The 17421-nt window shown below is 40.7% G+C and overlaps 1 protein-coding gene across 1 annotated transcript in view; it reads left to right on the plus strand.

Annotated features, from left to right (window-relative positions):
• The first annotated feature begins 5700 nt into the window (after positions 1-5700).
• Positions 5701-17421, plus strand: part of cmip (c-Maf inducing protein) — a 52893-nt gene continuing 41172 nt past the window's right edge. The window contains exon 1 of the mRNA XM_080736372.1: positions 5701-6680. Coding sequence (XP_080592498.1) covers positions 6315-6680 — 366 coding nt within the window. The 5' untranslated portion in view covers positions 5701-6314. The remainder of the gene's footprint in view (positions 6681-17421) is intronic.

The raw sequence follows: 17421 nt of genomic DNA on the forward strand, positions 1-17421 counted from the left end.
TCCGTCCGTCCGTGCGTGCGTGCGTGCGTCCGTCCGTCCGTCCGTCCGTTACCAGCTTATCTCCGACGCCGTTGGCCTGGTGGCCTCCAAACTGTGCACACACATTCCCTGGATACCAATTCAGAGCGCCACCAGGAGGCCAATTTTTGCAAAACTAACCTTTGGCCAGTACTCCTACAGATTTTGTCCAAAGATCACGCAAATCAGTAGACAGTATCTCTACAGTCATGTGATCGACATGGATCTGTCCGATTTTCCATATTCCATCCTGATTGGCTAAAACTGGCTTCCAAAGATTGCAGGATTGGTCCGTTTTGAATAAAATGCCTGAAATCATGAACACAGTGTACGATTTTGGTGAAATTATGCATGCACATTCCCAATAGGCCGAGGAATAAATGCCACTTAAAAAAATTCAAATCAGCCTGATGGTTGCGCTATAACAGGCCGATTCGTGTTTTTACCTATAACTCTACTGATCAGTGTACAACTTTGTATGTGCACTCCCTAGAAGAGGCCAAGGAAAAACCTTTGCCCTGCATTTTTCATATCTGCCTTTTATAGCACCACCAGGAGGCCGACTTATGTAAAACACATTTTTTCCTATTATTCCTTGACATTTTATCCAAAAAGCATGCAAATCAGTACACCGTATCTCTATAGTCATGTGATCAAGACGGATCTGTCCGATATTTCATATTCCATCCTAATTGGCTAACATTGGCTTCCAAAGTTTGCAGGATTGGTCCATTTTCCAACAAAAAAGAAAAAGACTTAATTCATGAACGCAGCTTGTGATTACAGAGAAATTCTGCACGCACATTCCCACTAGGCCAAGGAACAAATGCCACTCTTTTCACATTGGCCTGTTACAGCGCCACCAGCAGATCGACTTTTGCCAAACTAATTTTTGGAACAAAATGCCTCAAATCATTCATGCGTCACAATGTCGATAAAGGCCAAATAAGACATGATGGCACCCTTTTCACATGCATTTAGCGCCACCACGACCTACCTGAACTGGTGGAGACCTGTGCTCGGAAGAGCACTGCATCTAGTTATTTTTTTTATTTTTATTTTTTAAAGAAGAAAAGGAAAGAATCAAGTATCTACTCATACACAATGTAATGTGATCTTACAATAATACAAGAATAGAAAATAAGAAACCAACAGTATCCACATCAGCATAACACAAGAGCAGGGTGAAATGAAAGTAATGCAAGTATAATCTCGATAATGTTTCATGATGGAGACATCTCTCTGTGGAAAAAAGCTGAATCATTTGTTGGTTTTCCTTACAGTGGATGCTTTCTGAAAGAATACCTAAAGGCCTCTCCATACTTCGACCGAAACCGCCGTTTTCGGTCAAAAGGTCCTTTTCTACCATAAAATTATATCCCTCGGGACTTCTGAAAAGCATTGGGGACCGAACGAGAGTTCGGAAATTTGCACGTCGGAAAACACAACTCACCGAACATTTCGGTCGAAGTATGGAGAGGCCTTTATTTTTGTCTGGTATGCCTTCAATATCTATGACAATTGGCAAGTGCGGTTGTAAAAATGTCTGTGCATGGTATTATTTCTCCAATTATATATATTATATATACTTTCTTAGTAACTACAATTTAGTTACTATGCCAAGAGCATTTTTTTTTTACATTTAAAGGAGCCCTTCACCCATTTTCAACCTTGTTATCATTGCTGTATAATTAGTCCTCGCTACATGCTCATTATAAGATGCCACAATTTCTGTCTACTCACTCTGCGTATCATTGGTGGGCTATGCACATTTCAGAAACATGCCCACCAATGACATCAATGGAATTCCAAGCTAATAGAAACTATTTCTATTACAGGAAAGTTAGCATGCTGAAATAAAATCCATTGTTAAAAATGTGCCAAACCTGTCTACTGATGATGGCATAGCAGTGGGCATGGTTTACTGGTGCCACTAAAACATCTCACATTCATTTTCTTCCTAGAATCAATCCATGAAGCCTTTGATTCTGCGAAAATGATACATACTACATTTAATAAATACCCTTTGTTTATCGATAAAAAAAAATGTCAATCCTGATTTAAACTTGCGCCACTTTGTAAGCTTGTAGATCTATTTTTGGCAAGCAACACTAACAGTATAAATTAAGCATAACACAGGTCTTATGACTTGGGGGAGGGGGGGGGGGTCATGGAGCTCAAGCTGGACACTCGTGTGAATGTTTGCTACTGTGTTGACCTGGGATTCTGGTTCAAATGTGAGTACACACACACACACACACACACACACACACACACACACACACACACACACACACACACACACACACACACACACACACACACACACACACACATACACATACACATGTGACAGTGTGTAAGTGGCTGGTTGTTTTGACCAGAGACCTAGTTTGATTCTTTCTCTTCTGTTTTCTCTGTATGCTTATGTAATCTTTATAATGAGGTTTTTTTTTTTTTATCTCAAATGCAGATAAACCTGACTATTGTCTTTACTTGGCCATCATTTTTTAAGAAAGCCATGCCAAGTAATACATCATACAATATATGGTCCCTTGTTTAAAACCTTTGCCATCACTGGCTGTCTGTATATTCATTCTCATACTAGACATAATGTATATCCATGTTCATGTGATAGATGTATATTCATTTGTTCACTGCTGACAGACTGGTCATGTAAATATGTTAACTCATTATTCAGAGACCCAATTCAATTCAAAGGAGCTTTATTGGCATGAGAAAACATACGTTTACATTGCCAAAGCAAGTGTCACAAATAAAATAAAAACTGTTGAAAATGGGGAACATATATACATTGGGAGGGGGTACAGCATTGTGTAAACAGAGCTATGTCGCTTTGTGACATTTTATATATATATACAGGGTATAAAGCTTTTGGAACAAAAGTGCATTTAAAGGTAGCGGCTCTGTTTCATACTGTATGTGCAGTACCCAGTGCTTATGTCTTGTGTCCAACTGTTTTATTTAGTTTAATTTTTATTTAGTTTTGGATCTTGACTCTTATTTTTACCTGTTGTCGCAAATTTTCAGTCTTTCTGCGATTGCTGCTATGACATCTGAATTCCGGCCCCCCAGGGATCAACAAAGTTTATCTTTACATTGATGCCATGTTGTCAGGGGCGTTACAAGGGCTAGGAAAGTGGGACTGAGTTACTGGGGCCCAAGGTGGAGGGGCCCTAATAACTTTAGCTATTGAAAAATAGCAGATATACAAGCTCACAGCGCGGCACCGAGTGCCGCGCTGCGAGCTTGTAGATCTGCTATTTTTGAAAAGTTGTGAAAATGTGTGAAAATCTTTGAATATATGTATTTTTTAAGCGAACATTTCTAACTCAAATTTTGCTTCTGGGGGTCCCTGGAACTAAATATTTTGAGATCGGGGTCCGTGGCCAAATCTTGGGGGTCCTTGACTTAGGTTTCTTGCACACATTTTCACGATTTTTCAAAAATAGTTAACATTCATGGGGGGCCCGCAGTGAATCCTTGTACCCAGGGCCCAGAATTTGGTGTGACGCCCCTGCATGTTGTGTTGGGTTGATTGGAGTGTTGCAACTCTGAATTGGCTTTGGCCAGAAATTAAGAACTTGGCTGATGGGGGTGTGAGAATGGGGAGAGAGCAAGCTTTCTGAGTACTGTCCCCTCTTCCCAGCTGGAGCACAGAAAGCTCAGTGGTGAGACTGTGTTTAAACAGCCCAATGTTGTTTACAAGGAAATGTCGACCCTAGAGGTGGTGTGAACCCAGACAGAGTCATGATTCACAATGGGTATCACACCTACCTACTGTATGTATGTTTATGTCACGCTTGCTCACTGATACCCCCTGCCTAGCTGTTGAGACAATGCTTCTTACCCTTGAACCCACTTTACCTGTATTTCCATGGCTATCATGAAACTGACTTCATTATGCATGGCATTCCTGTGAACACTGAAAGAAGCTTGTGGAGTACTTTATTGAGAACTTCACCCAGACCTAATTTCACCCATTAAACTTTCCTTTGAACGACAGGTTTGAGGTTTGTGATATTTGTGATTCAGACAGAATCTCCTGCGTACGGTGCAACATTTAAACACAATTTCCCATAAACTCATCAACCTGTCTGAGAGCAACTTGCATAGTTAGTCAGGCTGTTCTTTGTGAGTTCCCCTAATTATTTTGTAAATGTATTTTCTCGCCACAACATAATTTAATGTTACTGTCTGTTTATTTTAAAGAAATAGATTTTACTTAAAGTGCAGCCTCTGATTTTTTAATGCCATTAACACTGTTCTGTTCTCATTAAGGTCAAGATTCTTTATTGTCACGTCCATATACACAGTGTATAGGGGAGCAACACATTGTTCTCTCCAGTGCAGCATACAGACATACATGTAAACAGAAAAACGTACATTAAAATGGAGGGAATTAAAAGGCACACACTTTTACAGTTGACAGTTGTAAAATCACTAACATAGTACTAGTTCTACTCAGAGGGAGAGAGAGAGAGAGAGGGGTTTAGTCAAGTGTAGATGGACTGTTATTGTTAATCTATCATGTTGTTTATATACTGGTCTGGTAGTAGGCCTATAAAACTAAAAGTATACATTTAATGTGATCATATATACTGTACACACACACACACACACACACACACACACACACACACACACGGGGTTTAAGCTATTCAGTCGTCATTTCACTCTTGAGAGAGATGCTGTTTTACGCATGATCTTGTCCCCAAAGTGCCAATCCTCAATGATCTGGTTTCTCTCTGGGATTCCCCTTTTCCTTTACCATCTTGGATTAAAAGTCTAAAGAGCGTTAACAGATATAATTCGATAGCTTTTTTAATTTCTTTTTAATAATGTTGTATTGTATTTAATTTTTTCCATTTCCCCAAAGAAATTATTAAAAATAAATGAAAAAAAAAAAAAAGACACGGCCTGCTCACGTATTAGGAGGGTATTATGAGTCACTAGAAAAAATAATGGGTGTTTTTAATGAATCTATCATGGTTAAAATAAAATGGAGTTTGAAGTTAAAATGGGTGTGTATGGGGCCCGAAGGAGGACTGATAACATTTACATCAAATATCTAAATATTGAATCAAGTAAATTAAAAACTGTTCCGTTTTTTTTTTTTTTTTTATTGAAGAATTTATTAGAAGTTTGCAATAGGAAAAAGTACAGTTTCATGACGGTACAAAACACTGGTACAAGGTCAACTAAAAGGAGATCCTAGAAAGCACTATGGCTTATTTCCACAGGAACCACACTTTAAGTATCTCATACAAGGGTGTTCATAAAAGCCTCATTAGATGATAAAATTATTACCAAAAGTTTCTTTGAAAGTGAAATATCCCTTTAAGTAGGCCTACATTTTGATGCCAATGCTTTTGTACTTCTACTCAAGTACACTTTGAATCCCGGACTTTTACTTGTATTGCAGTATTGATACTTTTACTCAAGTAAAAACATTTGAGTATACTTTTTACACCACCCTCCCCAGTCACAGACAGTCAAGGCAAAGACGCACAGCGCATCCGCTCGCCTCCCCATTGGTGACGTCAATCGCTATCACATGACCAAGAGGGGACCAATCCGAACGGCTCTGCTCTCTGCCGAAGTACTGCTTCTATGGTCTTTACACGAAGATAGGGGAAAAGACCGAAAAGGGAACCGTGCCAACATGAACCTTTTAATTACCGAATGAATACACAGACAGCAGAAATATACGCCGCCATTGGATTTTGGTGTTCGATATCGAAGCCGAGTGAGTTCGTCGTTCGCCTCCTCTCACGCTGTGGATTGTGATATTTATTATTGGACCAGAAGAGCTGGCGGAATGGATAAGGCCACAGTCCCAACATAGTGAATAGCTCGTCGGGGGGAGCGAGCGACGGACGCGCAGTGGAGGAGACAGACATTCATGGGGCATTGTGCGGAGAGAGAAAAAAAAACGGTGGATTATTTGCATTGTCCGCGATTTACAGTTAACGTTCCGAGACGTTAATGTCATTTAAGACGGTTTTTTTTAATGGCGTTTCGGTGTCTTTTCGCGGCGTGTCCTTTTTTTTGCTCGCAACGCTCCTACAATAATTAAGGTCGTGTTGTAGCGTTAGCTCGAGTCCCCCGACTCCCCCCACAGCTCAATCCGACCTGATTCATTTTTTTTATTTTTATTTATACATGTAGGCCTCCGAATCATAAGCCAAACAAACAAAACAACTATTGTTACTATCAGTGGCGTGTTTGTCCCTGCTGGTGTACATTTGAGGGGCAAGACAGTGTTCGCCACCATGGATTTCAACAGCAGCGGCGGGGGCAACAACGAGCTGCACAACAACCAGTTCTATCAGTCGGAGGAGAATAAACCTCTGCTGGGGGAGATGTCCATGTCTGCGCCGCCGACGACGACGACGGCGCCGGAGGGGAACAACAACAACAAGCTGGGACTGGGAGCCGGCGGGCCGTGCAAGCGAGCCCTGCTCCACTGCAGCAGCAGCAGCGGCATGCGATACAAGCTGCTGCAGGAGGGGGACATCCAGGTGTGCGTGGTCAAGCACCCGCGGACCTTCCTCAGCAAGATCCTCACCTCCAAGTTCCTGAGGAGGTGGGAGCCGCACCACCTCACCCTGACGGATAGCAGTCTAGCATCGGCCACGGTGAGTGATGATGATCCCCCCTCTGTGTGTACTAGGTTGGATTAATGTGTATTTTCATATATTTAACGGTACCACTTGAACTGTTAATAGAATAGCTACTAGTCTGCTCTTTTCCCTCTACACCAAACCTCTGTGCCAAAAGGCACAGAGGTTTGGCTAATTTTGGCTAATGTTCCACTGAATAATTGGGATTATAGGGTTCAAGTGATCAAACATGACCACACAAAGATTTGGTGGACCCCCTGTAGTAACTCTGAGGACCCCCTGTTGAAGACCTCTGATATACATATAATAAAGTGTCACTTATTAGCCCGCAGACCCCCCCATTTAATGGCATTTCTATCTCTGAGACCACAATTTTAACTCTTGTGAGTGTACCAGTTTTACACTCTTGAGTGGCATAGGCCTACATACCCAATAAGGGTCCATTTGGTTCTAGAACGATCATTTTGCTGGGGACCCCCTGAAACTCCTTCAAGGATCCATAGGGGTCCCCGCCTCCCCGGGCCGCGGGCCCCACTTTGAGAACCCATGTTTTACAGAGGGAAATGTGTGACTGCTTATTTGCTTTCATTCCCTTTGCTTGGCTGATAATAACAACATTGTTACTGTGGCCTTCTACCCCATCCCCCCTCCCCATCCGTGACAATTGCAACACCTACACAACACATCTTTCAACGGGGTCACATATATTTACTGTACTTAACACTCCTTCATAACAACGAGCCATTTGAGTTTTTTGCCTTTTAAAACTGGAAGGTTGAGTTGTGGACGGAGACAATAGAGCACTGTTGTCAAGCAGTTTTTACCTGGGATTAGACTGCATTGCTGAATAGTGTTATTACTGACTAGTACAGTCGAGGGAATATGCACTTGAGCCTTGGTATTGTTGATATGCCACTTGGAAGTATTTCAGTATTCCCCCTACAGGTTTATCAACCCAACATGCCTATCATAATAAAATGAGCTATTAAGAGCTTCTGTAAAGTGGCATCAACATGTTAATCTCATGAATCATAATACATCACTGCTTTATAAGTTATATTGCTTATTACTGGTGTATAATGGACACAGAAAACATGTGGTTAGTTATTACTAACAAGGCAGGTCTACTACTAGTGACATACAATATTAAGTGTATGGTAATCCAGTTTGAATGACAATAGATTTGACTCGGGGTGAATCGTGTCTCAATAATATAAGCCGTTATTTCCCCTCGTGTTTTTATCAACACTGTTGACATTTTCATGTAAGCCACGATGTCCATTGTTTCATCAACACACCTTTTTTCCTCTTTTTTTTATAGACATCGCATCCATTCTGTAAGAGTTCGCCATGTTGCTTATTGCTAATTTATACACAGCCGTCAGCTGTAAGTATAAATCAGGTTTTACCGCAGCGCAATGTCTGGAAGACATCATTCTGATACAGTAAATACGTTGTAATAAACAGGTAGCCTGTGGAAAGTAGCTTTGTGACCTAAATAGCTCCCAGGAATACACAGAAAGAATATAAAACTACGAAACTTTTTTCGGGAAGATAACATTCATTCAATCTGCAGGCATCATGTCACTATCATACTCGAGCTCCTTTCCTCCTCTCAACTGTACTACAGTGCTATGCTATTGTCAACACACACCACCACCATGCTCATTTCAAGAATGCACACTGCTTACCATAGGCCTATATACTGTACAAGCTGCTGTGTAAACGTATATACCGGTTAGGCTGAAATACTGCTGCAACAAGTGTCACTCACACTTGCATGCATAACGAACAACAATGTAATAATGGGTTGCATGAAAATATTCTTCTGCATGTACTTCTAGTTGTTGACTCGTGTTCTCATAGCCACTTTCACATCATGAAAAACTGGAAAATACTGTTTCAGTAAAGGTCACATCTGAGGAGACACGATATATAGTGGACCTCTTCTACTGAAGACCAGCTCAGTGGTTTAGAGTGTCCGCCCTGAGACGGGGAGGTCGGAGTTCGATCCCATGCCGGGTCATACCAAAGACTCTTGAGTCCCTGCGACATACCAGGGGTGTATTGTACATCAAGCTGCCTACATGCTACAGAAACAGGAGATGGGCTCCTGCCCTATGGGCCTAATGGCTTGGCAAGGCTTACTACTTATACTGATGCCATATACGGTTAAATGTTGTTATACTGTGATTATTATATACAGTATATCTACAGTATTTAACAGTGTGTCTGAATGCCACCTGGAGAAGGTTTTCTAAGTATGTGCTTCCCCTAAAAAGTAGAACAATCATAGGTCATGCCACTACTAGTCGCATGATGTCTGAAACAAACACCCCAGCAAGCCAAATGACGTCACGATGACGTCCTCCGGTGGTCACAGCCCATAGGGATGATCTTGACGTCATTACCAGGACGTTGTATGGACTTTTTTGTATGACAGGATTATTGTTTGTAATGTTAGTTGAAATAGAGAAGGTTATATTCTGGGACATATCTGACTAGTTATATTTATATCCGGCCTCGATCGGACCCTCTCTGATTAATCCAGGATGTCCGTTTTCGTGGGCAGGATTTATGTTGGTTGAAATCAGGTGATATTCTAGGCCAGATCTGACTAGTCATGGTTTGACTTGATCTGGCCCCAATTGAGACGTCATTGAGTCCAGGTCCTGACCGTGCTTGCTGGGACTATTGGCCATGAAAGCCTGAAATGCCTGGTGAAGTGAAATTGAAACTGTTGAGGAGGTGAGCCATGAAATGGCTAATATCAAGTCATAAACAGCTACCCACCCTCAAGAAACCCACAACTGAAAGTCCCGTATCTTCCCGAAGAGTGGCCTAACCGGTGGGTGAGGCACACAGATGACTCGGTGAGTAACCCATAGATGGCCCCCAAATATTGCAAAATGTTGTTAACCGTTACCACTTAAACCCCATATATTGTAGTGCGGACGCGGAGTCCCTCATGGCTCTACTAGTGACTTTTCTGTTTTCGCTCAATATCAAATATCGTTGCGGAAAATAGCCCACAACGAGTCACAATGCAAGCTTTTCGAGGGGAGAGGAGGCAGATGAAAAATATATTTAAGAATACTTAAATATATAAAAATAACTATGGGGGGGGGGGGGGTGTAGTTAGTAGTAATGTAGGTGTAGTACTGTAAATGCAATGGACATTTTATTTAGTCAACATTTGAGTCAACATTTTCCGCTGTTTGACTGAAACTAACAGCTGATTAGAGCAGCAAGCAGCAGTGAGTGTGATCACGTGACCTCAAGTACAAGACTAGAATGATGCATTATTTGGTCTTATGACAAGTAGGGTGCAAAATGTCCAAGGACACAAGTTTGTTTTGTAAAGAGAATAGGCCACAATCTTTATTTAGCATAAAAGCATCTTTATTCACCAACTTGCAAGAGGGGGCATGTACGGCCGATATAGCAGGGCTTCTTGAATTAGCACTCTGTTAATTCAATTTCTGGCAACTGTTTAATGGTTATTTCTCAAGTAGTTATTTTCCAAGGATAACACCTCTAAATGACGTGCTTGCTTTACGATGATTAATTCTTCCCTTAAATATGTGAGAGCATAGTAGATTGTATTTGAAGTTGTGTATCTGTAGATAAGATTAATAATCACCTCACAAACATACAACTCTAGTGAAATTGATGAATACATGTGTATAGATTAAGCTGATGTCCCACTTTTGGTTTTACTAATCCTTGTTTTGTTTCCACTTCAAAAGACACAAGGAAACATCACAAATTGATCACATGAAAATTAGTTGGTTCAGTGTCTCTTCTTCCTCACTAACCTTTGGCTTTGTACCTTGTTTTTACGCTTGATTTATTTGTTTCACAATGTTTAGGTTAAAACTGTGTATGTTCTGTTTAGTGGAATTTCATTGATTTATTCAGATAGTTAGGACAATAGAGAGTCACATGGAAACAAGGGCAGAGTCCAGTCTTTGAGATTACATGCCACACAGGCCCACAGCTGGGAATCGAACCAGTGGCATTGATTGCAGCTATATGACTGCTTTCTGGCTTAGCCACCAAGGCTCCCCTGGTGGAACGTTTTACACAGTGAATGCCTCAAGTAAAAATATGAACTATTAAGTAAAAGCACTAACATTTGAACTTCAATATCAGTACAATGTTTGTTAATTTGCCCATCAGTATGTTGGTATTAAACCTCAAACCTTTTATCGATGTGTCTTTGTGTGTGCTAAAAACTAGGCAGTAGGCACCATATGAGCTGCCACATACACTTCGGGCCTCTTGTGTACGAGACTAAAATGTTCTGTTCTACTTCTAAAGAGCAACTCATTGCCTACCCTATATTTATGGTAGGAAACTGACTCACTCTCTGTCTGTTGGGACAGTATCAGTACAAGTCTCAGAGGCCGAAATAAGCCCTGGCTTCACCCTCAAGCTCACAACTCTGTTTCTAATTGATGTATAGATGGGTCATGTGGGTTATTATTTTTCCAAAAAAAGCTATTTGTTTCTCTGTGTTCTCTGTTTGTATGTAGTAGTTTACATACTACGATTCTCTGTCCAACTGTTGCACACTCAGGCAGCGTCATAACTATCTAAAACACAAATGATGTTGTCCAAACATGTTCAAATATTTGGACTTTGCAGTATGTCATCATTGTCTGTGATGATGAGTGTACTGGAATGAGGAGGATAGCTATGTTGCTGTTCGTCATGGTAGTGTTAGAGCTCGCCTGAAAGAGAAAATGGGAGATTCAGGAAATAATTTTAGTTTCAATAATAGATCATTTAGCCCTAATGACATGCTTGATTTATGAGAAGCTACAGTACTGTACTGTATTGGATGAATTGTGATGTGAAATTCTTAATCTTAATTAACTCACAAGTAATTGTGAGTGATTAATAAATGCCCTATGCATTATGCCTTTGTCACCTTCTCAGGTTTGTAGTGCATCCTGTCTAAAGTTAGTATCACTTTCACAGATAGATTGTTGAAATTGGATGAGGGGTATATTTTTTATGTGGTGGATGAAATGAGTATGCTCTACGGAGGGTATTTTGTGAAGGTTTCTTTCTGTAAATAAATAAGTGACAACCATTTTGATGATGACAATTTCATCAGTAAACAAAAGCTTTATGAATAATCCAATCTGTAAGTTGTACAATAAAATTAGTATGAGGCAACGTATCTCATCTAATCATAAACCCTCCTCATGATTAATATTGGTGTAAACAAGGCCTCTCCACATCCAGAAGGATTGTATGTATTCTAGGAAGAAGATAAAAAGAAGCAGTTTTTTTTTAAAGTTCATCGAGAGAGACCCGCTCCTTACAAGTCAAATTAGATTCAGGCATTTAGTGTGACCCAGAAGTATCCTGAAACTGATTTTCAATTTTAAAATAAACCTTTTTTGTTGAAAGCAACGAGAGAGGGATTTCTGAGAAAACCGAGACTTGCTCCTGAAACTAAGAAAAGAATCAGGAGGGCGAACATCACATGATCAAGAGCAATTGCAGGATCAACAACTGAGTCCCCTAAACTATAGGAACAGAAGCGACAGATCCAATATGAGCTCGCGAAACTGCCCTGAAAGTCACGTGATCGTGGAGAGAGAGAGAAATCTATCAATGGAGAGAAAGACATAGATACAGTAGATAGATACATAGATAAAGATAGAGATCTCCGGAGTCCGTATCAGTTGCATCACTAGGCCTAACAATAATTTATAATAACATAAAAACAATAACAATCGTCATAATAATAAAATAATAACAATAATATCTGGATTCAACAAAGATCAATTATTGACAATATGTCAATTCTAGTTATAATTGTGTGTTTGTCCAGAGATTGATGGTAATACTATGGAAGCTACAGCCTTTCTTTCCCTGGAAAGTTGGTGTGCTGAAATAGAAGCCATTGTTCTTGCATTCAAATAAATAAACTGTCCACAGCCCTCCTCTGAGACTTAGAGTGACATCTTATGAGCATTAGAGGAGCAATTATATGAAGATAGGTTGAAAATGCATGAAGTGCTCCTTTAAGAACTGGTATCTAGACCAGTATTGAACTTTTCTGAATGATACCCAGCCCTTCTGTCAGTATCAAAAGATGAACTGTGGCTCGGTTTTCCAATACTGATGTATTGATATACTGTTGCATGCTTTGCATAGAGGTAGAGATGCTGAGTGTGTGCCTATCAGGGGCAGAACTGGCTTAGCAGTGAGGGTGAAGTCAAATGGAACTAATAGAAAGGTAGTTGACTGCAACTAATGGTACCCTCTAGGTCAGTCTTAGGGCATTTCTCTTTAATGATTTGTGTGTGTGTGTGTGTGTGTGTGTGTGTGTGTGTGTGTGTGTGTGTGTGTGTGTGTGTGTGTGTGTGTGTGTGTGTGTGTGTGTGTGTGTGTGTGTGTGTGTGTGTGTGTGTGTGTGTGTGTGTGTGTGTGTGTGTGTGTGTGTGTGTGTGTGTGTGTGTGTGTTTAATATCATATGATTAATGATGTATTGTGTCAGTATGTTATTTGTATGTGTTGACAAAGCCCCTGTGGTGTGACTGTGATCTTGTGTCTCGAAATGAGGTTGTCCGTGATGTCAGTAGTTCTGTAAACTAAGATATGAGGAAGATGTTGTCATCCGTTCAGTATTACTCATCAGTCTGAGGTTTTATTTATTGGTTAGGGGGAATATTTAAATACGTATTTCCTGTGTTTTAATTTACTCTTTAATATGGTGGAGTAGTTCTATGCAGGGTTCCCACGGTCATGAAATTCCTGGAAATATTTTGAAATTAGAAAAATATTTTTTCAGTACTGGAAAAGTTTTGGAATTTATCAAGGGTCCTGGAAGGTCCTGGAAAAAATTGCTATGCATTGTCTTTGGTTATTGATTTTGTTAATACCTCTGAAATGACAAATTAAACATGGGCCAAATTGTCAAATATTAGAGGCAGAAATTGTGAAAATAGCCGATCTACATGCGTTGTGAGCATGTAGATCTGCTATTTTCACAATAGAACCGTGTTTTGAAAAATTCCTCTACTCTTAGAGCTCGTCGGGGTGCCGGGTCCCCAGTTAAAACATGATTATTTTGGGGGTCACGGCCTGAAAAGGTTGAGAACCACTGGCATACACTACCTGTTTTTGGGCATTGCGCATAGGAGTAAGCAACCTGTTATTGAGCTGAATTATTGTTATATAGTCCTGGAAATTGGGTTAAATATTCTGGAAAGGTTTTGGAAAGCTTTTGGAAATTAATTGGTAAAAATGTGTGGGAACCCTGTCTATGGGACAAAGCGTGATACAAAGTGATATTGTTTGATTCATTTTGTTGGACCGTATTACTGAATCACTGCTGGAAAGATGGCACCTGTCCTTTAATGCCCCCACACTCTGTGCAAATGTCAACGTCGTCAAATTTCTGTGCAGTTCACACTACACATAGTACACAACTTTGAGACATATTTTACCAGGATGCGGTATACAGATGCAAATATACAGATGCAATATGCAATATTATATTACATTATATACGAAAACATGCACGTTTTGAAGAAAAAATAAATTACACGTCAATTTTCTTTACGCCATGAAACACTGTTATTTGTGTAATGATTACAGCTCTTTTAGTTCAATTAATTTGTTCCTCTTCATTGCGCAAGTCAACCAACATCACAGTCATTTGAGGTTTTCCATATAATGAGGATTCATGGGTGGTCTTACTCTTTTATGGTCCATAAAAACTGTGCAAGAGAGAAGCAGTTCAGGGCACGTTCCAAATGTTTCCAAATACGCTCATCATGGTGGAGTGCGGTCTGCGGTCCATGGTGCTGATTCCAATTAGTTTTATAACTAAATTTAACACTGCAATATCAACATTGCTTTACCAATATTTATGACACCAGAGGTCTTTCTATCCATCTATCTATCTGTCTGTCAACGTCGGTCTCTCTGTAAAAAGAACAACAACCGTGTTTAGACAATCAACCAAGCATAGACAGCACCCGTGTCCACCTGTCCTGTGCTCTTATCATCGGTCGAATGTCTCTGCTCTTGTCATGGTCACCACACATTTCGACAGCTCCAGACATCAAACATGGCAAATATCTTGAGTGCTCGATGAGGCTCCTGCGAGCAGCGCCCAGCTCTCCTCTTTGAACCGCGAGCAAAAACCCAGGGAGCATAATCTGGGCTAAAATCGTGTAGAACTGAACATAATTTGAGTTATTCACATGGAAATGAATTCAAATGGAATTTCAATAATGATTAAAGATTGGATATAAGATCGCAAGGGTTAAAGTTCTCAGTCCTGGGGACTGATTTCAGTCTTGAGGATTCCATAGGGGCCATTTCTGAGATCAGTGCAGATCCGCAAAAACATAAATAAGCGGGAGGTGTGAATAAGTGGCGTGAATTACAAAGTCGTCAAGTGATCTCCAAACTAAAAAGCAGTTATAATTTCAAGATATGAGTATTTGAATTGGCCAGACTAGCAATAGAATACAACAGAACTTCAGAAGATGAAATGAAGCATGGATTGGCACACACACATTCAGTGAAGGCAGTTCAGAACTTCAGGGAAATATTGGTGTGAGCTGCGCACGCCATGTTTCAAAAATCACATATTGGGACATGGTCTGAAAATAAATTTCAGTCTTGGGATTATTTTTGGCTTTAACCCCTGAGATCGCTTTCAATCCAATTGACTCTAACCTTGATTTGAACAAAGTCTTGTGTCCCATTTTAGGCCTGGCCAGGCCAGTGTACACAGCACAATATGTATTATCACAACTTATTACCCGGCTCGTTTGGGAGCTTGATTCTGATTGGTCGAGCGCTGAAATCAGCGGTGAATTATGAGCGTATAATGACCGCTCCGCTCTATAATTCACCGCTGCCTAATCAACGGCTCAGAACAGAGTCAGGATGCGCTGCGTGAATTTAGTGCCGTATCCAACATGGCAGCCATGTAAACAAACACACAGCGTCATTTACAACTAAACGTTGCTCTGAAAAATGTTTTAAAAACCATTTGAGGCGAGAAATAGACGACGCAGTAACAGAACATGGATTCTATTTGACCAGCACTTCCTTGTTTTCCAAGGCGACCGTGTTGCGCTCGGGGGGACGCACTTCCAGCCGTCTGTACACAAGGAAATACTTTGTTTTGTTTTTAGTTTTGAGTCAAATTATTAATTTTATGTATTAGCCGGGTAATAAGTGCTATAAGGTCTTGCTGCTTGGTCATTATGGCTTATATGGACACTTCGGGCTGATAATTCCCCTCGGCTCCGCCTCGGGGAATTATCACCCCGTCGTGTCCATATAAGCCATAATGACCGCGCAGCAAGACCTTATCGCATACACAGCAGAGCTTTGCTCATATGAAACGCTGTGCAAGTTATTTGAAAGTTTCAAAACTGAACATTGCAGCAAAGACACTGTGAGAGAATTACTGCTATATTTTTACCTAACTATTTTAAGATTTGTTTTAATTACAAACTAAAATTGGGATGTGAGCTTGTAGATATGCAAATTAAAAAAAAATTATATGACATGCCAAATTAGGGGCGGCATTGCTGAATAGCTGAATGGTTAGGGAGCCTGCCTAGGGAACCAGAGCCCTTGGTTGTCCCAGGTTCGATTCCAGGCCAGGGTAACAATGTCGATGTGTGTCCCTGAGCAAGACTCTTAACCCCTAATTGCTCACGTGCTCCTTGTGGGTAGCGAATCTGCTGGGTTGGGCTGAAAATGCTTAATTTCCCTCGCGGGAGGAAATGGGTATCTATTATTATTATCAAATATAGGGTTGCTAGCTTTAAAGTGGGTATATACTATAATGCCATTAATATACTAGGCTACCTTTGAAAATATGAATGTCAGGCCTCTTATAAAAAATGTAATATTAATTTAGATTTGTCTTAGTTTTCATTGATCTACTTCATGGAATGTAATTCTTTGTGTGGATGCTGCTTCGTTGCCTTGTGTGTTTGAGATCTCTCTGGTTAAGATGGAAGTGTAGTGACTCATCTTTCTTTCCTTGAACAGACCTGCCTGCCACAACTGTAGTTAAAACGTAATCTACATCACATTTGCGTAAGAGGGAGCTAATGTAAGCACTTCCTGTGTGTTTCACAAAAGACCTTTAATGAAAGGTAATGGTACTGTCTACACTACAGTACTTGCTTCTATGGGCTAAGAGCTCATTGTATGCAGAAAAGAGGGTTGAGTGTCTAATTTATGTGGGGAAAATGTCAGTCTAGTGTTTATGTATGGTACGGAGACATTGAAGGTAATGGTTGGTGACCCAGCATGCAACTTCAGTTTGATATTGGTGTTCTTTTAAAGTTATACTGTGTAAGTTGCTAAACTAGTGGTCAGTAGCGGTATTGCTTTTTTCTGCCGTTTTTCGGCCGGAGTCGTCGCGGACCACCGCCGTGGACCACCGGAGCGGCGCCGCAAACCACCGTGACCGATAGTAATCCGTGGAGGGGTAGAACGCATGGTAGAACGTAATTTTCTGGCCAGGATTTGGGGATTAAGAGGTTAAAATCCTTCACCATGGTAAATACTGTAGCTGAGCGGAGGCGCTTCCTGAAGACCAGAGCAGATACCGGTAAGCTGTGATTGGCCGGTAGTGTATCAAGTGTGTATGATCTGCGATGTGATTGGCCAACGTATACACAACGTATACAGATGATGCAGATTATGTCATTTTGCCGGGAAATCCCGCCCCTGTCACTGCTAAGAAGAA

The sequence above is a fragment of the Nannobrachium achirus genome (assembly GCF_963921795.1).
Source record: "Nannobrachium achirus genome assembly, chromosome: 11".
NCBI lineage: Eukaryota > Metazoa > Chordata > Actinopteri > Myctophiformes > Myctophidae > Nannobrachium > Nannobrachium achirus.